Source organism: Lethenteron reissneri, chromosome 26 (assembly GCF_015708825.2).
Source record: "Lethenteron reissneri isolate LAM-NWPU_2019-01 chromosome 26, ASM1570882v1, whole genome shotgun sequence".
NCBI lineage: Eukaryota > Metazoa > Chordata > Hyperoartia > Petromyzontiformes > Petromyzontidae > Lethenteron > Lethenteron reissneri.
The window spans coordinates 9,092,539-9,118,100 of record NC_083804.1 but is presented as its reverse complement, the minus strand read 5'-3'; the positions used below and the strand labels follow the sequence as shown (position 1 = coordinate 9,118,100).

The 25,562-nt window shown below is 45.9% G+C and overlaps 1 protein-coding gene across 4 annotated transcripts in view; it reads right to left on the bottom strand.

Moving 5' to 3' along the window:
• Positions 1 to 24,613, bottom strand: part of LOC133347617 (dnaJ homolog subfamily C member 5-like) — a 30,987-nt gene extending 6,374 nt beyond the window's left edge. The window contains exons 1-5 of one of the 4 annotated variants that reach the window (XM_061560046.1): positions 24,408 to 24,613; positions 8,062 to 8,282; positions 7,191 to 7,404; positions 6,107 to 6,278; positions 4,859 to 4,908 (exon numbers count right to left, since the gene is read on the bottom strand). In XM_061560046.1, coding sequence (XP_061416030.1) covers positions 4,868 to 4,908; positions 6,107 to 6,278; positions 7,191 to 7,404; positions 8,062 to 8,171 — 537 coding nt within the window. In that variant the 5' untranslated portion in view covers positions 8,172 to 8,282; positions 24,408 to 24,613 and the 3' untranslated portion in view covers positions 4,859 to 4,867. Of the gene's footprint in view, positions 1 to 4,858; positions 4,909 to 6,106; positions 6,279 to 7,190; positions 7,405 to 8,061; positions 8,283 to 11,731; positions 11,752 to 24,407 lie in introns of those variants that run through there. The other 3 variants (XM_061560042.1, XM_061560044.1, XM_061560045.1) reach the window with 3 other exon arrangements.
• Between the last annotated feature and the right edge of the window lie 949 nt (positions 24,614 to 25,562).

Here is a 25,562-nt window from a genome sequence, read left to right as displayed (position 1 = left end):
TCATCCTTTCCTTCCATTTTCAATATCTTCATTATCATCATACGCAAATGAACAGTGCATGAATTTGCCTGTCGGCTGAACAGCGTTGGCTGCAATTGCGTTCCAAGAAACATGGATGCCACGTGGTCTGAGACGCCCCGTCGGCAAACACCGGGTTTTATTTTTGGACAACAGTACGGCTTATCGGACCCTGGAGGGATGTTGGGGGCGAGCAGGCATCCGGCGAGGATTTGAGCACGAGACTTTCAAATTGCAATTGAGGGCATCGATTACGCGTCTGTGGAATTTTCCCGATCGGTTCATGGGACATGGGCACTGCCCAGTGCGCACGAGGAGCTTTGACCGCGAGTTTGTAGAACAGAACAAGTCCTGCGGAGAGGAGGCGTTGTCTTGGGCTGCCAACTGAACACGCTTGCACATTCAAGCGCCATTGGTGAAATGCCAGGAACATGAACGATTTTTCAGCGCATCGCTCAAATTCGATTCTATGTAACTTAAATTGAAAACGTGAATTTTAGGAAAATTGAATGATCGAAATGAGTCAAAGACATTGTACGCAACAGACAATACAAATGAGGTACAAATGAAACAAACAAAACATCTACTGATTCTTGAATCTAGACAATAAATTGTAAGTCATTAAATTCCAGTTATAGCAGGGGGTTGAAGGATGAATCGTTACATGCCTCGCGCACACGTACATCGCAAAAGCATAGCTTTGGTTAAGCTTGATTAGAGGCTTGATTAGTCAGTTACCACCACCACCATCACTGTCACCGACGACGCCACCACCAACATCACCACTAGCCCAGAAACCACCGCTCAGCACCAGTGTTTCAATTCCAGTCCTCGTGCGAACCGACGGACAACCTCTCGCCTCCCATTCACTCATCCAAAAATGTTAACGTCCAACCACTTGCAGATGTGCTCAACAAGCATTAGTGATTGACAGGCGTGAGGATTGCTTTCACCACCTGCTGAGAAATCAAACCCGCACATCTTAATGTGCATGGATAGTAATGCTTTGAATTAAATAACTTTAAAGAAAGATGCAAATTCAAATAGAAACTCTTTATCTTGTAGACCGCGTAGCTGGGATATGTCCACTGTGCTGCACCGTCACGAAATTTAAAGTTCGTAATGAAAAAATAAAAGGACTTCAATGGTACATCACTATGATGTCACACATATATGAATACTTCACTGCCGTGATGTAAATAAATATCTATCGTAGCGGGCCCGACTGTAAATTTTAAGCCTTTTTTCTCATTCTCAAAAACAAAGCTTAAAACTCACGCTAGATAGCCCAGGACAGATGGCATGGGTACATGCCTTTAAGAGTTTGTTTCATTGGGTTGCATCTTCCTCTAAGTTACATTACATTTTTAGAGAATTACATTTTCACTTATCATCTTTTGTGGTGGCAGGGAGCGTGAGACCCGGCTGGTGATGTCACCCCCTCCATAATGATTTTAGCGTGCGTGTATGTGTGCTTGTTTGCGGGGTTCAACCCAGGTTCAAGTGAAATGCTCAACGATGTTCTCATCCTGTGAGTAACAACGCCTGCATGTTCACTTGATGAGGTACGGTATTTTTCAGAAATGACGCCGGCGGATTTTGACCCAACGGGTGTGGTTCAGCCCAGCAAAATCTGACCTGACGCTTTCAAAAAAATATAAATATTAGCACATGGGATCTCGTGTCACGGAGGTCACGCGCCTTTCATCACCTGTCCCAGCACAGGCTCCCCCATTCAGTCTAACAGTCGCAGAGGTCGTGATGTCAGAACACATGGCGCGAGCGACAGAAGACGAAGCGAGGTCGAGTGCATGCCAGATAAACGTGTTGATCCAATTAATCTTGCATCAATTATTTTGTATTTGTTAACCGCGTTGATTTATTTTTTCGGCTGCAGGGGGATCTTACATATCAAGAGATGGTATCGACTAACGGGAATAAGCAGCTTAGTGAACGCAGCGATGGAACACGGAGCGTTAAGGAGGGCGTGGCCGTGATTCACCACCGCTGACATCATTGACGGCTGCATGGCGAACGGTACCTTGCTCAGCCTCCCACCCAAGAGAGCTTCTTGTTGTTACTGCCATGTAGGGGCCTCGGAGGTTGGGGGAGCAGCAGTAGTTGTGGTGCGGGGGGGGGGGGGATGTCATGTGGGGAGTTGGGGACTCGGAATTATTTGATTAGGACATCAACCCACGAGAGGGAAATAAAACCGATACCGACAGTCGGCACTTAAAGGCCAAGTCGACACAAAAGTTACTAAGCAAACAAACGTGACGTTTATCGCGAGAGACGCGCAAACTGCAGTCGCACCCCACAGCAGGCGCCGATTTGTAATTTAAGTGAACGCTCGTGATTTGGCCGCCGCGAGTGGTTCCTCGAGCCATGCGCGGCTACTGATAAGCTTAGGGCTTGGGATTTATGCAACGAGTGGTGGTGGGGGGGGAAGCTGTGTTGTTTGTGGGGTGGGGTGGGTTGGGTGGATGTAAATATCTCATCCGTTTAATTGCCCACGATTTTACACCGCAGACCCACTTGGGATCCCTCACGGCAACATTTGCGCTCCAGAAAGTTGATGCAATTATTTTTAATTCTTCACACGGCCAAGTGTGTGGCAGATAAGCATGTCGATTACTTACAAAAAATAGCGTAGGGTTTAAAAAGACGTCGTGCATCGTTGTGCCAAGTGACAGACACCCTGGGAGCGGGGTGTTAAATAAATGTGTTATTTTAGGCCGATCGATAAACCGTGGTAACATTGCCCTCTATTCTGTCACAGCCTTTGCTATGTGAATTAAACAATTGGATGCACGCAGAGATAGGCTTGGGGGGGGGGGGGTGAGGGGCGGTTTGACACTACCAGACTCCAGATGTCAGGGCGGTTGGGCTTGAGGGTGAGAGGAGGGCAGCACACAACCGTGCCATAGTATGACTTGAGATGGAATGCCAAATCAATGACATTTCCAATATAACCAGGGTGGTGCAGTGGTAACACTAGTGCCTCACATCTAGAAGATCCTAGGTTTGATTCCCGACTAGGGTACCTTTCTGGCGTGGCATTTATATGCTCTACCCCTGGTTCTGCATGCGTTTCCTCCAGATTCTCTGGTTTCATGCGACAGCTAGAAAAGTATAAAAATTATTTTTTTATTTACGTGACCTGGCCGAAAGAGCCAAGCGTAAGAATTCCTGCAGTCACGAAAGCTTTTAATCAAGCTAGAAGACATCAACGCACTTACTACAATGTGACTAGTATTGGCCCAACGTTCCCAAATGCTAACAAATTACCTGCAAATTACTCAATCGGGATTCCACACAGCAGCAACATCGCACCCCCCCCCTACTGCGAAAACTTGGCAGGACCCTCCTGAAAAGGAGTCTTGAGACTCAAGTGAGGCTCTCCTGGGTAAACAAATGTAATAAATAAATAATGAATCAAGACCAATGCTCTTTATGACGCTCCTGATCCGGATCAAAAGAACCCATGTCGTGTTCAACCTGGCATTTGTGCTGAAATGACGACGTTCGATTCTAAGTTAGATTGAAATGAAATTGCACGTGGACTTTAGCATTTAAATCAATATTCAGATTTCTAATTTATTTAATAATTTAACAATATTCATTATATGTACACTTATTTACGCAAGAAAACCTCATTGAGTTTGAAGACTTTTTCAGGAGCGTTCTGCACTGGGATGTTTTGCCAATTTATTCTATTATTAATTCTGATTATGGAAAAAATGTACCCGAGCACCTATACTTACACAATGATGACCCCTCAATTATCCATACAGACGGTATGACATCCATATGTTGTCTTGCCATCTACTGGTAAATCTATCGGCGTGCTGGTTAGGAGCGATACAGTACATTACATGATCATCACTCAGTAACCCACCAACACCGCTAGATTATAGCTGTGTGACAACAATGCCTCAGCGCCAGAGGAACAAAACAAAAAACATCACATTATTTATAACGGAATTGGGCAAACTTCCTGATGCACAGCTAACACGGATGTAAGCCATGCATTGCATGTTAGCCGTGGTCGATTATCAAACTCAGGTCGCTGGGTTCACACTACAGTGCGATAACCATTGTGCCACAGCTCCACCCGTTATTTATTTTTAAGAAAAGTTGAATTCACAGACGTGGATAAAATGTCCAGGTTAGGAAATAAATATGACCGTGGCTACATTATTGTTGGAGTAATGAAGCAAACTGGCCGTAATGCTCATCTGAAATGTAACAAATGTGACACGGTTGCTTTTACCGCGTGGAAAACTGTTCCTATTTAACGAACAAGCGCAGAGATAACAAATTCCCATTGGGTAGTAAATAGAGGTATTTGCAATACACCAAGATCTCGCGTATTTTAGACATTTGTACAACAGTGAAATATACGTGGATTATGTCCGTTTCCACTGCGAGTGTTGCACTTTAATTGTGATCATCAATTCGTTCGCAACAGAAAAAACCCTGTTTCCTGTGACATGCACAAGGCCGTGTGTGTGACGCCACGTTTCCACCACCACTGTGAAGGGAGTCAGCTTGGCTAATGTACCGGCGGGGCTAGTGGGGGCGTCGCCTGTGCTCCCACGGCAGCCTCAATGGGCCAACGCGGTCGATACTGAAAATGGCCCAGGATCATTCCTCGGGCTGAGAGTGGGCCTGGCAGTGGTTGTGGAAACGCAGCACGAGAGAGACAGAGCGAGCGAGCGAGTTAGTAAGCGCAAAACTGGCTTTGGGATTCTGAACAAAGGTCCTCCCTGTGTCCCCGCATCCCGAGTCGTGTGGGGTGAGTAGTGGTGGCGTTGTGGGCGGTGGTGTCTGGGCTTACTGCTGGCGTCTAGCACTGTACGGCGCCGCCCGGCTGCTTTGTTATAATTTCTGCCAGGTGAAACAAGACAAGGTTAGTCAGAAGGAAAGGACACGCTTACACAAAACCCTGAGAAGCACGTGTGCACAAACCAGCGAAAGTGACGTACGGTTGTACGCAGTAAACCGGCATTTCCAATGGCACGTGGACACGCACTTTGGAATTAAATGTAAAAAAATTACAATATGTACATAAACTCAAGATTATATATTTGCAGTTTTATTTACATCTCATATAAATTTTTTTTATTCAATTATTAGTGACTGGACAGAGACAGTCAGCTTCAGAATGTATTTAATCATTGGTGGCTTAAAAACCCAGATTTAAATCCAGGATCTTGGCTATGCTAGCTCAGCGTCCTAATAAGGTATTAAAGATCCCTGAGTCACCTAACCATCTCACCAACCGACAAATTATGGAAGAAAGAAAATGCATTAATGAATGAAGGACAAAACAAAGAAATGATTACATACACACAAATTCTATCCACGTTGGTGGAGCAGTGGTGGTGGTCATGGTCATTGGTCATCATCATAATCCTTGTGGTGAAAATTCCACATTCCCATGGTGGATGGTACTTTGGTTAAATCATGCAACCTGACCATCGTAAGGCTACGAGGCCAAGTTTCTTAAAGCCTCTTGTGCCGAGCCAGGTTAAGAATGGCCACCCTAGGGATTCACCTGAGAACTCCGTAGTTAGCTGTGAGATCATGAGGAATGACCCCATGGATAGCTGTGGCAATGAGTGGTGGTCTCGTAATTGATATGGGAAACAGCTGGGAGAGATTAGTCAAACAAGCCAATGAAACGACCAAACATTGTAACCGATCAACTTGTTGTGGTTGATTACTTGAGCCCATTTAAAAATGGTTGCCCACCACCCCTCCTGTCTCCCAAAGACGACAAATTCCCCTAAAAGCCACACCCAGCACGACACATCTGTTGCTAGCGTCACATGTGGGAACAGAAGTGAGACTTTTTTCCCCCTCCCCCCAACTATTATCTCGTGATCCGAATAGTCAAATTACCGAAGCAATAATTGGTAGCGTAATCAATCATCTAAACAAACGGACGGCTCAGCTCTAACCCAATAACCCTGTAGTTTACTTTGGCAATGTTTGAGGTCAGAAGCCTATGCATGGCCAGCTGTGGCAATGCTGGCCCGGTGTGCACCATCCCCGCTGTTTGCTGCCGTGCCCGTCGCCTTACCAGTGTCACCGTCAGCCACGTCGTCGGCCTCCAGGTCTTCGGGGTTGACGTGCGCGTAGTCGGACTCCTCCGGCACACGCGGCTTGCAGCGACCGCAGCAGCAGTTGCAGCAGCAGCACAGGCAGCAGCAGCAGTAACACGCCGTGATGGCGCCACAGAACAGGAAGAGGGACTGCGGGCGATACAGGGGCAGCGGTGAAACGATTGGCCGATGTAATAGTTGAATTTAAAAGTGACGCAAAAAACATCACATTCGTCGATAACACTGCTCTAGAAGAAAAGAAAAAATCATAATGGATGTAATTTACGGCAATGACCCTTGTTCATAGCACATAACTGAACTATGCCAAAATAATATAAATATTTATTACTATCAGTTATATTGCATTTGCGCTATCGACACTCTAGCAAAGAGCAGTGTTAAAGTCACGTTAAACCTAATCTAACTCCAACCCAAACATAATTTCAATATCCGCATATCTATCCACACCAGACAGTGCACACTTGTGCAAATGTATAACTCTCAGAGCTAAAATATATCCGAATATAACTTTTTGGAGTAGTCATTGGTGAACATGCCCAAGAGGAGAATGCCATGGACATGAAAGTGATGATATAAATTAGTTGGATGTATTGTGGGATCAGAAAATCAAACAATGGCAATTGATGACGACAAAGACGATGACGATGCAATGGTAATCAAGCCGAGATCATCAAATCGCTAAGTCGATGACAATGATGAAAATAACGATAATGATCATCACTACGATGACAATTCATTGGTGAATGAGCCAAGACCACCAACTCACTACACTTAACTGCCCAGCTTAATCATAATGCAGCACAGGGCCCCGATTAAAACCCTCGACAACAGCAGCGCTAGAGCTCAGTGTCTCCGACACAGCCATTGTGAACCCGTGAGAGTAACAAAGGGAGACACCCAGACCCAGGGCGCGAACCAAGGCTCTCAGTGGTGCTCAGTCATTATCTCCGACTGAGCCATGATGACTCCCCCGAGTCACCCAACTCGGGGGAGTCATCATGGCCACCTGGTCTCCTCTCTCGTTAAGCACTGTTGGCTCACCTTGGCCCACCAGCTGGAGAACATGAAGTAGGTGTGAACATTGTCCTCCCCGAACTGCTCCGCCACGTACAGGCCCAGCGAGCCGTACTGGTCGTAGATGTTGCGCTTTTTCAGGTCGGACAGGATGCCATTGGCATTGTTTATCTCCTTGAACTTCTCGACGGCCTCGGGGTTGTCCGGGTTCTTGTCAGGGTGGTACTTCAGCGCCAGCTTCCTGTGTCGGGGCAGGGGAAAGGAACGCATCGTTGTCAAGGGACAGTGAAGCTGGGCGACGTTCGCCGAGGTTCGACGCCGACAATGTCTTGCGTGACCTCCACGTTTACACGACCCCCGACCTTGAGCATCCACTCAGCTGATGCCGAGTGGGTGTTAAGGTCACTTTGTTCGATGGCAATGGCATTCACTGAAGCGCACACTGTCAGATGCACTTTTTCAGCCGTCTGGAATGCTCTTCCTTCCGATATTAGGAAGCCACTGGACCTATGCACTTTGAAATCTAGATTGAAAACTAATTTCTTTAGAACTACTCTGTTTAGATTGACGTCCTTATCGCGCACCTCCGATTAGCACCGTCGGCTATGTACGGTGCGAAAGAAGTTTAACATACGGACAAACATGCCAGGACAGCTCTTTGTCACAGAATTGTGATGGGCGAGGTCATTTTTTTACAATTGTAAGACGAATGGAAACTATGCACACATTTGGACAAAATGGAAAGTTAATTCTATCCCTCGAGATTCAATGCACGCGTCACAAGCATAAACAATTTTAAATGGCGAATCATCACTCCTAACGGGCATCGCATCACCAGTCCTTCCTGAGCCACCCCCTTTCCCCCACCTTGGATTCTGGTCAGACCACCTCCTCGCACCTGTAGGATTTCTTGATCTCATCGGCTGTGGCTCCTTTCTGCAGACCCAGTACGATGTACAGGGCCTCCCCGGATGTGGACATGGACCTTTGACGCTGCTGGCTTGCCATGGCGGTTGTCGGGTGGCAAGGGTGATGAAGCGGGAGGACGAGCGAGTGGCCGAGCTGCACTGGGCTGGGCTCAGAGAATTCTCGCGGGCACTCCTCTTTTCACGTGGAATTCTGCAACAGAATGAAACCAAAGATAAGTGGTCAGTTTTTTCATTGCTGTGTGTTAAGGTACGTGGGGCATGGACAGGAGACGTCTCACACAGTCTACCACCAACCCTAAATCCGGATCTCTTAGTCCACAAGAGCTGGAAATTGTCAAAGAAAAAAGGTGACAAACTAAGTCAGAATCTTTATTTATACTGCAGGAAACCGCTTAGCTATAAAGCAAATTTTCACAGATGTCTAGTAGGGGCAGGTCAGAACATTACAGGCAATACAAAACACGATATTTGATTCAAAAGTATAGGAAAGGTAAGCAATTCACTTCAAAATATATTCAAATAAAACGAAACAATTTTTTTTCTTCCCACGTAAAGCTCTCGAACGAGTGAGATAGCCACGTGCAGCATTCACGCAAAAAGTGTGAAAATACATACGGTTCTACGTGAACCACAGACAAGTCTTGTTCATTACAGCTCAGGAGCTTTGGGCCAGAATTGCATGTCCCCACAAGTCCAGTATTGCCAGAACGGTTTCACAAGCAAGGCCAATATCTCAATTTATTATTAAGGAAAAAATTAATAAATTAATCCTGACAATCATCATCCGGGTACTTTTTGAGCTGCTGCTCCATATTAAATTCTGCCGGATTTCATAACTACAACAAATGTAAGTGTTCAGTCGCCAAAATGTCGGGCTCGACACAGCGCCACTATCTTAAGCCCATTCCGCGACATCTGGTCTCATCAGCAATCCACGGCCAGAGTGCCAGGTGCCCTCGGATGGAAAGCTGACTGGCTTGCAAACACTTGGAGGCGGGTGAGGTTGATCGCTTCAGGCTTTATTATTTATACAGCGCACCTGGTCGCTCACATGCTTGCCTGCGAGTAATCGGCTCAAAGCGTCGGAGGCAGAAGGGCTGTGGTTTCAGTGATTATCAAGGAACAAAGACAAAGATCCCCTGTGGAGCATTAACAAATTGATGAGGGCAAGTGCTGTTTGCGAGCACCTATGATGGCTACCATGGCACACGAGGGGGGGGGGGGGGGGGGGTGGCCAGCACCACGCCGGGCCGCCTTTGTCTCTCTAGTGATGATGTTGACACATTACACACCAGGTACTCATTTGAGGCCGAGTCAACCGAGCGGAGGTCCAGGGACATGTTATATTTGTTGTCAACGGGTGTTAAGACGTGGCGAGGAATCAAACTCGGATCACCGATTTATTTGCGCAGCTTTCAACACGACAACTGGAAGCGGCAGAAGAATGAACGAACTCCTGCATACAGCCGCTTTCCCGTGGTATACACAGCTGGAGAAACCAGGCGACGCCCACAGACACCAACAAAACTAGTACAACCAATAAAATCACCCAACAGAAATAAATGTTAATTAAATATATCTGCGCAACAACAATTGGCAAAACAAAGCTTTCGGCCACAGTTTTCACACAAAAGTAAAAAAGATAAGAGTGTTGACCGGCCCACCCTGCCAACTACAAGCATAAGACAATTGTTTAGACGAGTGGGAGTTCGTATCGCTACCTGCATTGTGTACTAAACAATGGCACTCACAACTGTCAATAAGCGATCGCTAATCTGTAGAATGAAATCTGCCATGGATGGTCGAGGCGATAAACATACAGCACCTGAGATTTTCACCTCTTTATCTAGCCTCTGTAAATAGTTGGTAGTGCTACGCCATAGCCAAGGGGTTCACGTTTAACAATCATCAGGTGTGTGCAACGTGTGACAGCTTGATTTGTGTTTAAATCAAGATCAGGCGAGCGTGATAATGCAGACATTTGGCAGATCGTGAAAACTGCAGAGCAAATGCTAAGCTTTGCATTAAATTACGTTTTTATTCCAAAACATATTTTGCACAATTATCGAGAAGAGTTCCATGAAGAACGTTGACAGTGAGCAGTGTGTCAGAGGACAGTCCCGAAATATGACGACAAACATTAATGCAGAAGTCACTTCGGTAGGCCTCTTTTCCTCATACTGGGCGCACATTTTATACGCCCTGCAAAAGAATATTCGTTGCACGTCAAATCAAACCTTAATCTTGCCTTCTTGGAGGCGAAGAGGCAAATTAAGTGACAATCAACATTTTCCTCGAATTTTTTGGTTTGTGCAGGCAGTAGTGAGGCCCGCAATTCGCTACACCTAAGAACCGGTTTCATTTAAAGGCAGCTCAAACCTGGATACAAACGCAGAGGCTCAGCGGTTCCGGCTCAGTGCTCTGATATGACCATTATGACTGTCCCCCCCCCCCCCCCCCACAAGTCACTCGACCATCTCTGAAACAAAATAAAGGCTCATCTCTGTTGGTGGCTCTGGTCATCTTTGTTTGCGGCTCTTAGCCAGGTGTATAAATTCAACATTTCTATGGCAGAGTAATTCTTTCCATAGGACAAACACTGCTGACTTTCTAAAAGCGGGAATAAATGTTTCAAGTCGGGTAAAATGATTGGCCGAGCTGACACCTGATCGGGATATTAACTCAGAACCTTCTAACCGAGTCAAAATACAGTCGTGTGTATATTACTTGCAAAAGACAACATAATTTGTATTCAGTGCATCTACACGACTGCCTCAAGACGCTCTAAATATGCATATACGAACATTCACGCACAACAAAAACCCTCTGGGGCAAGTGCTGTTAGCGAGCACCTATGAAGGCTGGCACGGCACACGAGGGGGTGGGTGGCCAGCACCCTGCCCGGCCCCCTTTGTCTAGTGGCGATGTTTACACACCGCACCAGATACTCATTTGAGGCTGAGTCGACCTAAAGGAGGCCCAGGACCAGTCCAGATAATCGTCACTGGTGTTTGCCATGAGCGGGAATCGAACTCTGGTAACTGGGTTCGTAGCGCAGCGTGTTAATCGCTACACGACCGCTCCCCACATGCGCGCACACACACACACAGGCACACACGTCTCCCTGCCAACACTGCAACCGTGTAAAATGGTGGCGCTCTCAGTTGACGATGGCGCAGCAGGGCAGAACGTGCGCAGAAAAGGAAAACAAAAAAGGAGAAAATACGGACGAGAACCACAAACCGGATTGCACTCGCTCGCTCACACAAAATCCGACGGCACTATTTTTAGGTGCAGACGCTGAGCAGCTGCTCCCCCCTCCTGCTGCTTCCTCCTCCTGATGATCCGCCTGCTTCCCCCGCTGCTCCCTCTGATGCTGCTGCTCTTCCTCATGCATCCACTACTCCAGCTTCCATCTTCCCGATCCTCCTTCTGCTCCCTCCTGACATGGCCGTCTCTCGGCATATCTTCCTCCTGCTCGTGCCTCTCCTCCTCCCATCGTCGTCTCCCCCTGCTCCTCCTGTCACCATCTCCTTGTGTTCTTTGTTGTTTTTACTCCTCAGCTTCTATTTCTCCTGCTCCTGATCATGTACCTCTTGCACCTCAACCAGCTCTTCCTCACATCATTTTCCTACTCACCATTCTGTTCCTACTCCTGCTCTTCTTCCACATTTTTCTCCTTCCGTTACTCTTCTGGCGATTGTCTCGTTCCATTCGTCCTTCCACTGCTCATGAGCGCTGGGGGGGGGGGGGGTCTCCAACCAGGGAATCTCACACCCCTCGCTGCCCAAACCCACCCTCCATCCCTCTCACCACCACGATCCATCCACGTGACCGCCACTCATCTCAGCGCACAGTTCTCACGGTGCAGCTGAGGGTCTCTATCACAAGCAGTGGACGCGAGCGGAGCATCGGCGAGCCACACATCGGCGAGCTGTCTATGCAGCGGCAAGAGGGATGGCACAGAGCGGACATGTAACGATCCATCCAGTGGGCCATGAAAATGGGATTCTTACGCACACAGTATGTGTGGAGTTGTGCACTTGAGAATATCAGTTATTTAGGATTCATGCAAATTGTGCCGTTACATTTATGCTAAAATGAGAGACGGAAAACGAGGAAAGCGGTGTAAACTAGCAAGAAACGTAACGATTTGCCCGGTACAGGGACCTTCATTAATTGCCACAATTCACGATTCATTGTTGCAGAACCTTATTAGACTAACGAGCCCAAATTAACGGAGATTCACATCGCGCACTCACACAACAAGTACGATCGCCCACACGCAGCATGACGCGCTCATTCATGGATTTGGCTAAATATTCCATCGCAGGACCCTCCCTGAAGAAAAGGTCTGGAGACTGACACTTCTTTGGATAAAATGAAAGACATTATTCATTTACAACATCGTATTGTATTTAGAATAAAGTTCCCCAACTACACTATAGCTCTACCGTACACTGACATCTGTGCACTAATTAGCAAGGATGTAATGAGGCTCACGCGTTCCTCTTAACCTGTCACAGTTTAAGACTCTCCAACCAAGAGTCCACAGAAGCAAAAGGTTTCTTATATAATCTAGGGACTTGCGGTGCGAAACAGACATCTGTAGAGTACAAACAACACAGCCGAGAAAGATAACTCAACGGTAAAAATCTATAAAAATCACGGAAGTTTAGTTTTCGAAACATTATTTTTTATCGTTGTATGTGAAAATGTTTCCGTACGTCCAACACAATCAGGTTTTTTTTAAACCCTTGCTGCCATATACATGTTAAACGAAATACAGCTAAGCTAAATGGATCAGTTAGTCGGCCACACACAACACTTGTCTACGTTATTTACACTTACGGTAGTTCATGTAGCTGCCTGCATCATAAATCCCCACAACATTTACATGGACGATTGCCAGAGAGCGATTTCAAACTGCTGCAGTGAAACTCGAGCAGAGATAAAAACGGACTTATAAACGTAGTGCCAACGCGATGTCATTCCGCATGCAAGGGCCGTCGATGATAACAATTCAACAATTAAAATAGATTGAGCTCACGGGAACAAAGTGATTCATGTGCGCAATAATTGATTATTTAAGAGATAAGCAAATTACATGCAAATAGTACACTCGTTCGATCAGATGGCCATGTGTAATGGATTAAAATGTGGGCACTGCCACCTATTCCAAGATGTCTGGCCAACATTGATCAGGAGTTAGATCGCGTTATTTATAAATGTGTCGTAACCACTTTAGCCCACCGATATGTTGAAGAGTGAATCCCCAACATTTACAATTTTTGAGTACGACGTTTCGCTGGTAATTCCACCCAGCATCATCGGGCAATTTGCCAGAATAGTGGCTCTTCAACACACACCGGTGGGCTAAAGTAGAGAACTATTTGTACTCTTTGGTCAACGCGACACATTTTTTACTGATTGGCCGTGTCGGGTGGTGGAGGGTTACGACATATTTATAAATAATGCGATGTAACCCAAAAACCTTAATTATCAATAATATTGGTCGCGAAAGCCTACGTGTTAAATGGATTAGGAGGTTAAAGGCCACTTTAGAGGGGCTCTATAAACCATCATTGAGTGGAGATCTATCCGCTAACAGTAGCACGAGCAATACATTGTAGGGCCGAACCATAACCCACCCATACGCAAATGTTACATTTAGGCTGCAGGACTGAATGAGAAGGAATAATGGGTAATTGTTTGAATCGGTGATTTCAACATGCATTTTTGTAATCACGAATCACGTCTGCGTGTAAGAATGGATGGCTTCACTTCATATACATTGCAATTTATGAGTTCACGTGAGTCCCTGCAGCCACAAGAAGTTGATATGTGCACGAAAATGTTAATGAATGAAAAAAAATATCTATTCTTGAATCGGGTCTGGTCTCTGAATCACAATAATTAATCTAAATGCCAAAAGGGCGAATCATTAAACTTAACGGACAGCGTTGGGGATGGGGGCTGGCGATTGATTGGCTGTAGCACTATTTTTCGGAGCAGCAATTTTTCACACTGCAGCCGTGTCAGCACTTTGTCCCGCGTGGCGCAGAACTACAAAACTAACCGCCTGCAGCACCACCCGGAGATCACGATTAATATGCCACGCTCTCATCAACGGCGGTCCTGACTCAGCCGGCACAAGGTGCATGATAATTCCCCCCTCCTCCTCCCAGCGATTCAGTGAATCATCACAATGAGGGTCGCGATTCGATAATTGATTTTTTTGTTGTCTCATATTTACAATCTCGTTTTTATAGTTCTTGTTCTTTTGTCTAATCTGCTCCATTTAATGTTTTCGTTAAAGTTGAATGTAACAGCAAATAAGTTAAGTGAATCGTACATAATTAATTCTTATACATGAGATCCGATACACATATCGGGAGGGTAAGGACAAATTCACATTCATTAATACATGCATTGTTACATGCCTAATGATGATGAAGATGGTGATGCTGCTAAAGACAACACCTCTGATGATAAAAATATTTATAATTGACAATTATATCCATGACGACGATGAATGCAATGATGATGACAGCAATAATAGCAGTGATAAGGAACTATAAAGACAATGATGACGATGGTAGTAATGATGATGATGGATCGTACTGTCTTCTCACGTTCTATGAGCCACAAAACCAAGTCTGATCGGCTCCTGCAGTATTTTTAATTGTTACAGAAGTCTTCAATGCCGCACGTCCTGTAATTGGTGGACCGGGTGCTTTAAACCTGACACGGGCGCAATGTATCCGCCACAGGTCCCCATGGTGCCCTCATGAATAAAACACCACCAGACACCCCGTTGCACAGAGGACACCAGTGCTGGTTAGGCAGTTCTGGTGGCGGTTGTTGGTCGTGGTGGCGGCTATGATTGCTATAAAAGGGGAGGGTAGGTGAGCGAGGCTTGCCATGCAGTTTTGTAATGTCACACTGCATGACACAAGCAGTTACGAATAATCACTCATTTATATAGCATCTCCAACATAAAAGAGACTGTATAAACGAGACAAAAAATGACAATCAATTCTCAAATCGAATCACAACCCTCAATCGTGACAGCTGCTTGCATCGATGTGGGAGGTAAATTGTTTCATAGCTATCTGGAAATGTTATCGTGCATCTGCACAGTAGTTGGTGCACTGCGCTTTGACCTCAATAACCTGAGCTCAATTATTGCCTTTGGCAGGGGAACACCAGTGGCCAGGGATATATGAACCGGTCCTAGGTACCCAACAGGTTACACTTGGCCAAGGCTCACAGTTAGGACCTCCGTTTGGTGTTGGGCAGGTGATACGCAACGTCACCCAAACGCGCATCCGACCGATGGTCTCAGCCTCGGCCACCCAACCCAGCTGCCATGGGAAGCATGACGTTTCGCGTGGTCGCGTCTGGACGGCGGTGACGCTTGCCCCGACGCTCGCTTGCCCTCCCCCTCTCGCTTGCCGACGCAGCACAATGCCGCGCATCGGCTTACATCCTACACGAAGGGCTGGTGTCCAACACTCGCAAAAAAACCTGTACAACGTGTACATTGTGCCTCATATTGGTGGACTGTGAGGAACAAAACGAGTCAGTTTCAGCAATTAATTAGAAAATAAAAATAACATGTCCATCAGCCTATTGGTCTGCTGTAGGTTCCGGACCAATTTTATATTTTTTCCAAGTCTCACCAGCAGGGTGCGGTCTGGCCAACAAGTGTTGCTAGGCTGCTTGCTTCGGAAAAAACGTGCCCGTTGACTTTTCATTGTGCCAGCACCTGCCTTTGTATAGCACCTGCGTGTCATATTGGCAGATGGACTTGCCGGTAGTGTTTATTCGGTGGCGGCGAGAAACTGCCCCCGGCTTCTGACAAGCCAATGTGGAAGATCCACCGCCACTGTATCAGGGCCACCAAAGGAAACGAGAGCTGCCCCATGTTTGCCCAAGCGCACACAAACTTTCACCTTTCATCAAATCCTCGTCGAGGTGAATCATTTCGAACCCCCAACGGAGAGCCAGCGCTCATCTCTGTCGGCAGTTGAGAGCGGCAGGAAAAATAAAATGATTCTATGGCCGAGGATCAGTCGGGTACTTGACACAACTGCGATCGACTTCATCACCATGTGATGCAGCCTCGCCAGGTGAGTCACCCTCTTGTTAAAAAAAATCTAATGAACAAAAAAAGCAATCCCAGAATCCAGGAAACCCAATACACAGCGAGTGTTCTGTTATCACCACCATGTCTCTATATGAAGAGTCGGATAACACGGGGGCTGTGTGCAAGCGAAAACGAGGACAAAACCCCACCGCAGCCACCACTTATAGAAGCTGTGTCTGCAGCAATAGTTACTTTGGGGAAACGAAGCGACATGTCTCAGACCGTGTTCGTGAACATCAGGCAGATCTGAAACACGGTAGGACCAATACCTCGGCCGTGGCTGATCATTGTTTTAATGCGGTGGGCTCACATGAAATTGATTTCTCTAAGACGAAGGAAGGTACTTTTGCAAACCCACTGGCTATCAACAAAGATGAATTCATGAAGCCATCCATATATACAGACAATTTCAATCGAGAAGATGGGTATAAACTGAGCAATCATTGGAAGGACGTTATCAACCAGTTTAAGTCATAACTGGCTGTGATGTTCCCATCCTACCACCTTCCAATATTAGTTTTTATTTTCGGCTCTCTGATTTTTCATTAACAGGTTAAATTTCTCACACTAACACAGCCACCTCGCTCGCCTTGCTCGAAGTTACTGCTCTGCGATCTCCCATGAACATGCTCATCTCTCATACATTAACATAGCCACCTCAGTGCGCTGTCCGTGGAGGCCGCTCAACGATTTTACATTAACATGCTAACTTTTACTTGGCAGCCCTTCGATCGGTGGAAACCCACCAATGTCGCGGTCGCTGCCCACCACTTTGGCTGCTGACATTTGAGCTACGCCCATTTCAAACCTTTATAAACAGTTTCCCGTTAGAAGCTAACCCCCTCTTCTGGATGACGAACGCTTGTGTTGCGATCGAAATGTCGTAGTTTTTTGTTATTTTCTTTGAACCTATCTACGTGACTTTACTGAAAGACGCAAAGAATATAGCAACTGTCCAGTATTAATCTCTTGATATGAAAGATGTGCAAAACAGCAATTATTGAATCGTGAAACTTGCGTAAACAAGACTGACCGCACATTGATGTTGGATTTTGTGAAGCATGCAAAGGGCGTTATTATTTCATTGGACAAGCCGACCTTTACACGAGCACTCCATTTGCCATCAAAACCCACCATAGCTTCCTTCCTTCTGCCAGATATTGCAACCGCTGCACTGTCGACAACTGATCTCCAAGGACCGCTCTCTTACTCAATCTCAGTATCTGGCTTCTGGTCCACTTCTCATACCTGTCAACCCATTATCAGTGCCTACCTTATTACATACCAATTCAAACCTTATTGGTCACCCCGTGCCCTTATAAATCTCAACGTTCATCCTACAAAGTCCCATCACAAGGGAGAAACACAAACAAATAAACCAAAAAAATGTGCCCGTATTGAAACGGCTGTAGACCATATGGACCTGAAAACTAAATTTCCGTGTACAAGAATATGGGTAAACCGTATGGGTTGACAGGTATGACCTCTCGTCACCGACCTCTGCGAGCTCCTCCAATGTGAGTCTCAGTAAGCCGCCGTCCTCCATCATGCAAAATGTGACCTACTCATTGCAATCTCTTCTTCCTGATTACATCTAAAACATCTTCTTTCCAGGTTGCTTACCCTATCTCACCATGAAATGCTTAATATCCTCCGCACACACCTATAACCAAAGGCCACCAGCTTCTTTTAGTGTTGCTTTTGTAGAGCCCAACTCTCAGACCTGCACAGTATCACTGACATCACTCCTGTCACATGCAACCATTTCTTAACACTACAGCTGCCATCTGTTCTGCTAACCCAATACATCGCTTGATCTCCTCCTCACAACATCCCGTATTACGCAAATTCCGACCTAAATACAGGTCTTCTACTACCAATACATCGTCTGACACTGCATATGAAGTATCTTACCATAAAATAGACCATGTATTGTTGATGAATGTCACGGTATTAGTGCTGAAACAATTAATCTATTTAAATTATATAACATTTTTTTATGTACGACATATTATTCAGAAGCCATTATTTAATGACGGACGTCGGGCATGCGATTTACAAAATGCGGGAAACTCAGTGCAGCACACAGCCAGCATGATGCGGGGATACCCACTGATGATGGCGATGATGCCATCAAATCCCCACCCACCTCCATCTGGCGTCTGCCATCATTCAAATACGTTGAGCCTCATGTGTGGAAATTCTATATTTATCCATACAAATGAAACACAAAAGTGCATGGTAATTGATAAAACAAAGCAATAATCCGGAGATAAATCGATTATTTCACAGTAGACAAATGCAGCACTACACAGTACACAAGTATTGTATACACAGTTAAAGTATTGTGTGCATTTCAGTGGACGAGCAGCCACAAAAGAGGTAGTAACAAGAGGTGGGCAGTTTCATTCTCTCTACAACCACCCCATAACTTTCGTCGGGAATTACCCACGAGTGCTGTCAACAATAAACTAAAGTTACACACGAGCCTCAACAGCCATTGGGTGGCTCTTGGTGTGCCGACAAACTAATCATAAAAAAAAACGAATTCCTAAACGTTATAATGCACACACTACACATCCTTTATATGCATTGTGTCAAAGTCCGTGAGCATTGGACAGTGGCCATCTACATTGTCAGTCTTTAGCAAATGGTGTAAAATTCCACATTGCTATGGCAGGGGGCAGTCTTGATCATTGTAATCTGGCCCGGAAGCACTGTAGAGTAATCGACGGACAATCGGAAGGATAACAGTTCAAATCCTGGTCCGTGGTCCAATCAGTCCATTGATAATTTATTAAGAGACTGGCCCCCACCATGTGAATGTGGAATCTCCACCGGTAGCCAAGGACTGCCAGAGGAGACGAGCGTGGCTCAATCGCTCTAATGAGCAGGGAGACCATTTGACCAGACTTAAAATAGCTGACGAGTTAATGCTTTGCAGATATTAGATTGTCACCATCAGCTGTAAAAATTCACAATTCAAGAACGCGATTGGATCCAAGAATCAATTATTTTTTTACAATGTGGTCGTTGTAGCGGCCCCTAGTGGCTGGCCACATTCATCTAAAGCCAACACTTACTTGGGGTGTGCTGATTATTTTGGCATCACGTGGCATTGGGTGACATCACTATTGTTAGCACAAAGACATTTTGCATAAAGACATAATGATCTAAAAAAAGATACTAAATTGTCATGACAAATCCAAAAAACGTAATTCTTAAATCTAAAACTTAAATCTATTGCATGCAATGCATCCAAATCGAAGCACGTGGACTCTTGCGCATGTGATTCGACCCATGAATCGTGAAGCTTAGGGAATTTATATGAATCGATAAAGTGACGAATCGATGAAGTGACGCATCGTCACATCCCGAGAACCAAGCAAACTGATATTTCATCAGCGGCTGCCGCCGCATCACACAATTTGGGGGCTTGAGGCATTCAAAGTGTAGTGTCCCCTTCGCTCACATTAAATCACAGGGCAGCTCCACTGACAGTTGAAGGGATGCGATGCTTTCCACTTAACGTCCGTTACACCTGCTAAATTGTTAATCGCTGGCGGGTATGAGGGGTTCATCACATGACCCAGTGAAAGGTCTCAACAACACAGCAGCGCTTGTACAATCAAACTCGTCAAGTTTAACCTGCAACGATTGGCTAATTGGTTTGTCGACTGAAGCCATGAATGTCCATTTTGAACCCCATATTGTAAGGGGAGGATCCTTTCCTAGAAGATAGGCAGTTCACCTGCTTAATTGACGCAAGTTTGACTTAAACGATGAGACACTGTCAAAACCTGTCCAGAGGTTGCTTGTCTTGAAACAACGCTGCTGAAACTGGACTCCCAGAAGGCCGTGCGGATGATGGCTTGTGTAAGAAACACTTTTTTTCAAGTGGACCGACGGGTATGTGAAGGAAACATGTTGTCTGCTTAGTTATTTTGTTATTTTAGAGAATGCAGTTTAAAGGACAATTTTAACCCTTAAACCAGGGGCTCTTACGTTATAACGACATTCCTCAGGTGTCGGTTCTGGACCACCCCACACAGGTCTGAAGAATATGCACAATTGTTCATTCTCTGTAAATTGCCTTGATCAAGACGCCTTGGTCAAAGCGCCATATAAATTACGATAAGAGAAGGATTCAATTACTTTCAAGCAAGTTTCAAGCGTGAGATGATTTCCATGATTTCCGCAAGTTTTAACAAAGATGCAGTGACATCATCGCAACTGTGTTTTGTCTATTAAAATCTATTTAAACGCTCTTACATGTACAGTGTTTATCATGTGTATAAAAATATATTAACATTTTTGAATAAATAAATCGTTACATTCCTAATATACATGTATTACTATTATACACCCAAATACACATGCATGCACACACATCATATACGTATTTACCTATTTTATATAACTATTGTCATTCCATTGCTAGATGAAGGCCTTCCCATCCCGTGCAGGTAAAGGGATATTTTCGATTTAAAGCTTTCGTGACTGCAGGGAGTCATCTTCTTGGATCTTTCGGTAAAGTCACGTAGAATGGAAATAATAAAATAATAAATATAAAACATCATAAAATTATTCTCACGACGTTTCGGCCACAACGCAAGCAGCCGTCATCAGAGTCTGAATGACTCTGTCTACTCGACAGACCTGCTCTCCACAGACAGGGTCATTCAGACTCTGTCTACTCGACAGACCTGCTCTTCACCTGAGGACGACTGCTTGCGTTGTGGCCGAAACGTCGTGAGAATTATTTTATTATGTTTTATTTTTATTATTTTATTATTTCCATTCTACGTTACTTTACCGAAAGAACCAAGAAGATAAAGGGATATTGTTTGACCATACTTCACCATGCAGGTCAGTGTGGGTTGGTGAAGGGAGGGGGAGGAAGTAAGCCCAGGACCGTGTCAGACATCACGTGCCAACAATGTTCGCCGTGGCCAGGAACTGAACTCGGATCGCCGGGTTGACAGCGCACTGGGTAAGCCACTGTAGCAGAGCTCATCCATAAACTGCCCTGTAGACCGACGCAAATGATGAACACGGTAATTAACACACTGTACTGTGATCATGACACGATCTTTGAGGCTACACTTTTGCACATTTTCAAAGGGTCTTATTCTCTCTCTCTCCCATCCTTCCCAGGCAAACACAGCTAACCAATTAATTGAGACGCAATTGCAAAACCTGGAGACTATTACCAATTTTTTCCCGCTGCTCACAATTCTCCTTGTGCCTCCAAGTCGCTCACAAAGGACAAGGAACTCGTGGGTTCCGATTGTTTGTAAAGAGAGTGCCATTTGAACGTTACCGTAGTTATTCTCAAGTCATTTTCACTTCTGCTTCTCATATCTTGCCTATGACCTAATCACCCAGAATGTGCCTAACCTCATCAGATGTCAGAGCTAAGCAGATTTAGAGCCTGGATAGGTTTGCATGGCTCACCACAATCCATAACACGGCCTGTTATAAATCGGCTTCTGCAGGGCTACATTGCGGCAAAACGCATTGTTGAACTGTACTGTACTTAGGTGGTCCCATGTCTATGATCCCAGCCTTCACCAATCCGCAGTGACCAGCTTGGTGAAGTATGGTAAAAAAAACCTCAAGGCGTGGGGAGACCCTTACACATCAGTTGATTTATAATATCGCGATACATATTCATGTGTTTTTCACTTCTGAAAGGGTAGTGATGATAAAGGCAGGGCGTACATCCTCATCCTGAAAATCGTCCTTATCCTTCATCTCCATCTCATTACAACACCTCATCTATCAATTTCCATATGCATCATGCTGTCTCGTCCTGTAAGTTAGTTCGAATTATACATATCCTAATAATGACTCATCACCCACCTCCTCAAAAACCTTCCACTGTTCATCGCGTGCCATTCACATTTTTATCCCTGTTATGATCGTCACTCCAAGCTATGACCAAACCACCAATCAGCACTGCCATCATCATCAGAAGCAGCATCACCAGCAGCAAACACCGTCAACTAAACCGTCAACACAATTATATAATTAACATCACAAACTGAATACTCATGTACAACACTATTACTACCATCCATTTCACCATTCATAAAATCATCACCAACAATATAAGCGGCAGCATGCGAATCAGCAATATCAACATCAGAATCATCATCAATGGCATCTGCATCTTCAGAATCAGCAGCAGCATCATCAGCAGCAGCAGTAAAATCAACCTCATCAACATCAGAACCATCATCAGTATTTTCAGAAAGATATAATTTGGTGATACTACGTTGGCAGTGGTGCAAAAGCACAAATAACAACAAAAATATCAACACATTTGTCAATAAGACTGTGGCATTGAAAGTAAAAATATACAATCGGCGACATTTCGGGAAATGTCCCTTCTATGATGGTCCTTTACAGAAGGCTTTGCAATTTACAGGACCATTGCACGAAACGTCGTAAATTATATATCGCCCTTTTAAAGGTGTTATTGGTGAATGTGTTGAGCATTCTGTGGTTATTCGCTCTTTTGCACCACTGCCAACGCAGCATCCCCATCATCAAGACGACCCTTAAACGCCGCTCCCTGACCTATAGCAGCGTGGGGGCACAGTGTGATTAGAGGACACTAATCAGAACGCAGGGCCACCACCAGATGCTAAATGCCCAAAGCCCAGTACAGTGGCGGTGTTCTTACGCACGTAGCTACACGAGCCAGCCCCTTGCCTCCTCCTCCTCCCTCCCTCCTCTCTCCCATTCATTCGCCACAGCCCTTCCCCGTCCCTGGCTCTCGAGATAACGACGATTTGCTATTCCCGGCGAAGCGATGTATTGTTCACGAGGGGGGGGGCGATGGGTTAAGATTCGATTAAATAATCGAATTGCATTATCGTCTTGTTGGTTTCGGCCTCGTGCGCGTGTCGTTATTGAACCACTCACCCCGAATGCGCAATTGATCACAGCTGCGTATCATTTGCATCGAGCGTCAAGACGAATGTTTATTACAACCACGTATATCGGGGGTACTATAATCGATACGGTTTAATCGATTAGCCTGAGCGCCGTTAATTTACATAATTGCTATTCAACGTTGATACCGTGGTCTGCTATCATCACCGCAAGCAGCGATTATCGTGGTGGTGGTGATGGTGAAGACGATGAACATTTATATTTATCGTAGATTATTTTATTATAATAATTTGATAACAAAAATGTGTCTATTCTTATCCCCGAATGTTGCAAATTGGCACAATGCAGAACCATCATCAGCATCATTAGCAAGCAGCATTCGCGATGACTGCCGTGGTGACGTTACGTCAGCATTGGTTGCCCGATGACCATCATCACCACCACCATCATCACCATCATCATCACCACCATCATCCCATCAACATCTTGATCATTATCCTCACACATTACGTCACTACCACACCACCATTATCATTGAACATCGTCGTGATCACAGACGACACTCGCTACATTACCACCCATTATAATTAACACCATCGCCAAACTCTAAACCAGCGTCAATCACCACCATCACCGCCTTCACCACCATCATCATCACCGCCTTCACCACCATCATCATCACCACCATCATCATCACCACCATCACCGCCTTCACCACCATCATCATCACCACCATCACCGCCTTCACCACCATCATCATCACCACCATCACCGCCTTCACCACCACCATCACCACCATCACCGCTAACGTCGCGGCTCTACAACCATCAACATCAACGCCCAAAATTCGCCGTTACGCCGTTCAATGCCATCGCCAATTCCCCCCCCCCCCACCCACCCGAATACAAACATTAACATCATCGCCATCGCCTATCATCCAAGCATCACCGCAGACACCGCCATCACCATCAGACCCCCATCACGTCCACAAACATCACCATGCCCCTAGACAACGACGACGACGCCGCCGCTCTCAATTAAAACATAAAACCACAACCCCCGACGACGACACCGCCTCTCACCACAACCGGCATCACAAGACATCATCACCACCACCAAACCCATTGCAGTGGAGAACCGCAAAGACCCCCCTCACAACCACCACCACCATCACCAACCACCACCACCAACCACCACCACCCCCATCACAGCACCCATAAACACGTCCACCATTGACTCCAAAGCAGACGTCCGACTCACCACCACCACAAGCGCTACGCCGTCCCCGCGAGCGCCTCTGGTCTCCCCCCCTTCGTGAAAGACGTCGCTGCGTTGTCGGTGTTCGTGTGTGTGTCCCTCTGCTACGACGTGCGAGAGAGAGAGCGAGGATGGTGGTGATGGTGGTGGGGCGGTCGTGCGGCGGCGGCGGCGATGGGCGACGCGAAACCTGCAGCGGCGGCCGGGAGGAGGGGGAGGGGCCAGCGGTGACGTCACCACAGGAAGGATTCTTGGGGTTCTACAGAGGATTGGGATTCTTGGGGTTCTACAGAGGATTGGGATTCTTGGGGTTCTACAGAGGATTGGGATTCTTGGGGTTCTAGAGAAGATTGGGCTTCTTGAAGTTCTACAGAGGATTGGGATTCTTGGGGTTCTAGAGAGGATTGGGATTCTTGGGGTTCTACAGAGGATTGGGATTCTTGGGGTTCTAGAGGATTGGGATTCTTGGGGTTCTAGACGAGGATTGGGATTCTTGGGGTTCTACAGAGGATTGGTATTCTTGGGGTTCTAGAGAGGATTGGGATTCTTGGGTTCTACAGAGAGTGGGATTCTTGGGGTTCTAGAGAATGATTGGGCTTCTTGGGGTTCTACAGAGGATTGGATTCTTGGGGTTCTACAGAGGATTGGGATTCTTGGGGTTCTAGAGGATTGGGATTCTTGGGTTCTACAGAGGATTGGGATTCTTGGGGTCTAGAGAGATTGGGCTTCTTGGGGTTCTACAGAGGATTGGGATTCTTGGGTTCTAGAGGATTGGATTCTTGGGGTTCTAGAGGATTGGATTCTTGGGGTTCTAGATAGGATTGGGATTCTTGGGGTTCTACAGAGGATTGGGATTCTTGGGGTTCTACAGAGGATTGGGATTCTTGGGGTTCTAGAGGATTGGGATTCTTGGGGTTCTAGAGAGGATTGGGATTCTTGGGGTTCTACAGAGGATTGGGATTCTTGGGGTTCTAGAGGATTGGGATTCTTGGGGTTCTAGAGGATTGGGATTCTTGGGGTTCTAGATAGGATTGGGATTCTTGGGGTTCTACAGAAGATTGGGATTCTTGGGGTTCTACAGAGGATTGGGATTCTTGGGGTTCTAGAGGATTGGGATTCTTGGGGTTCTACAGAGGATTGGGATTCTTGGGGTTCTAG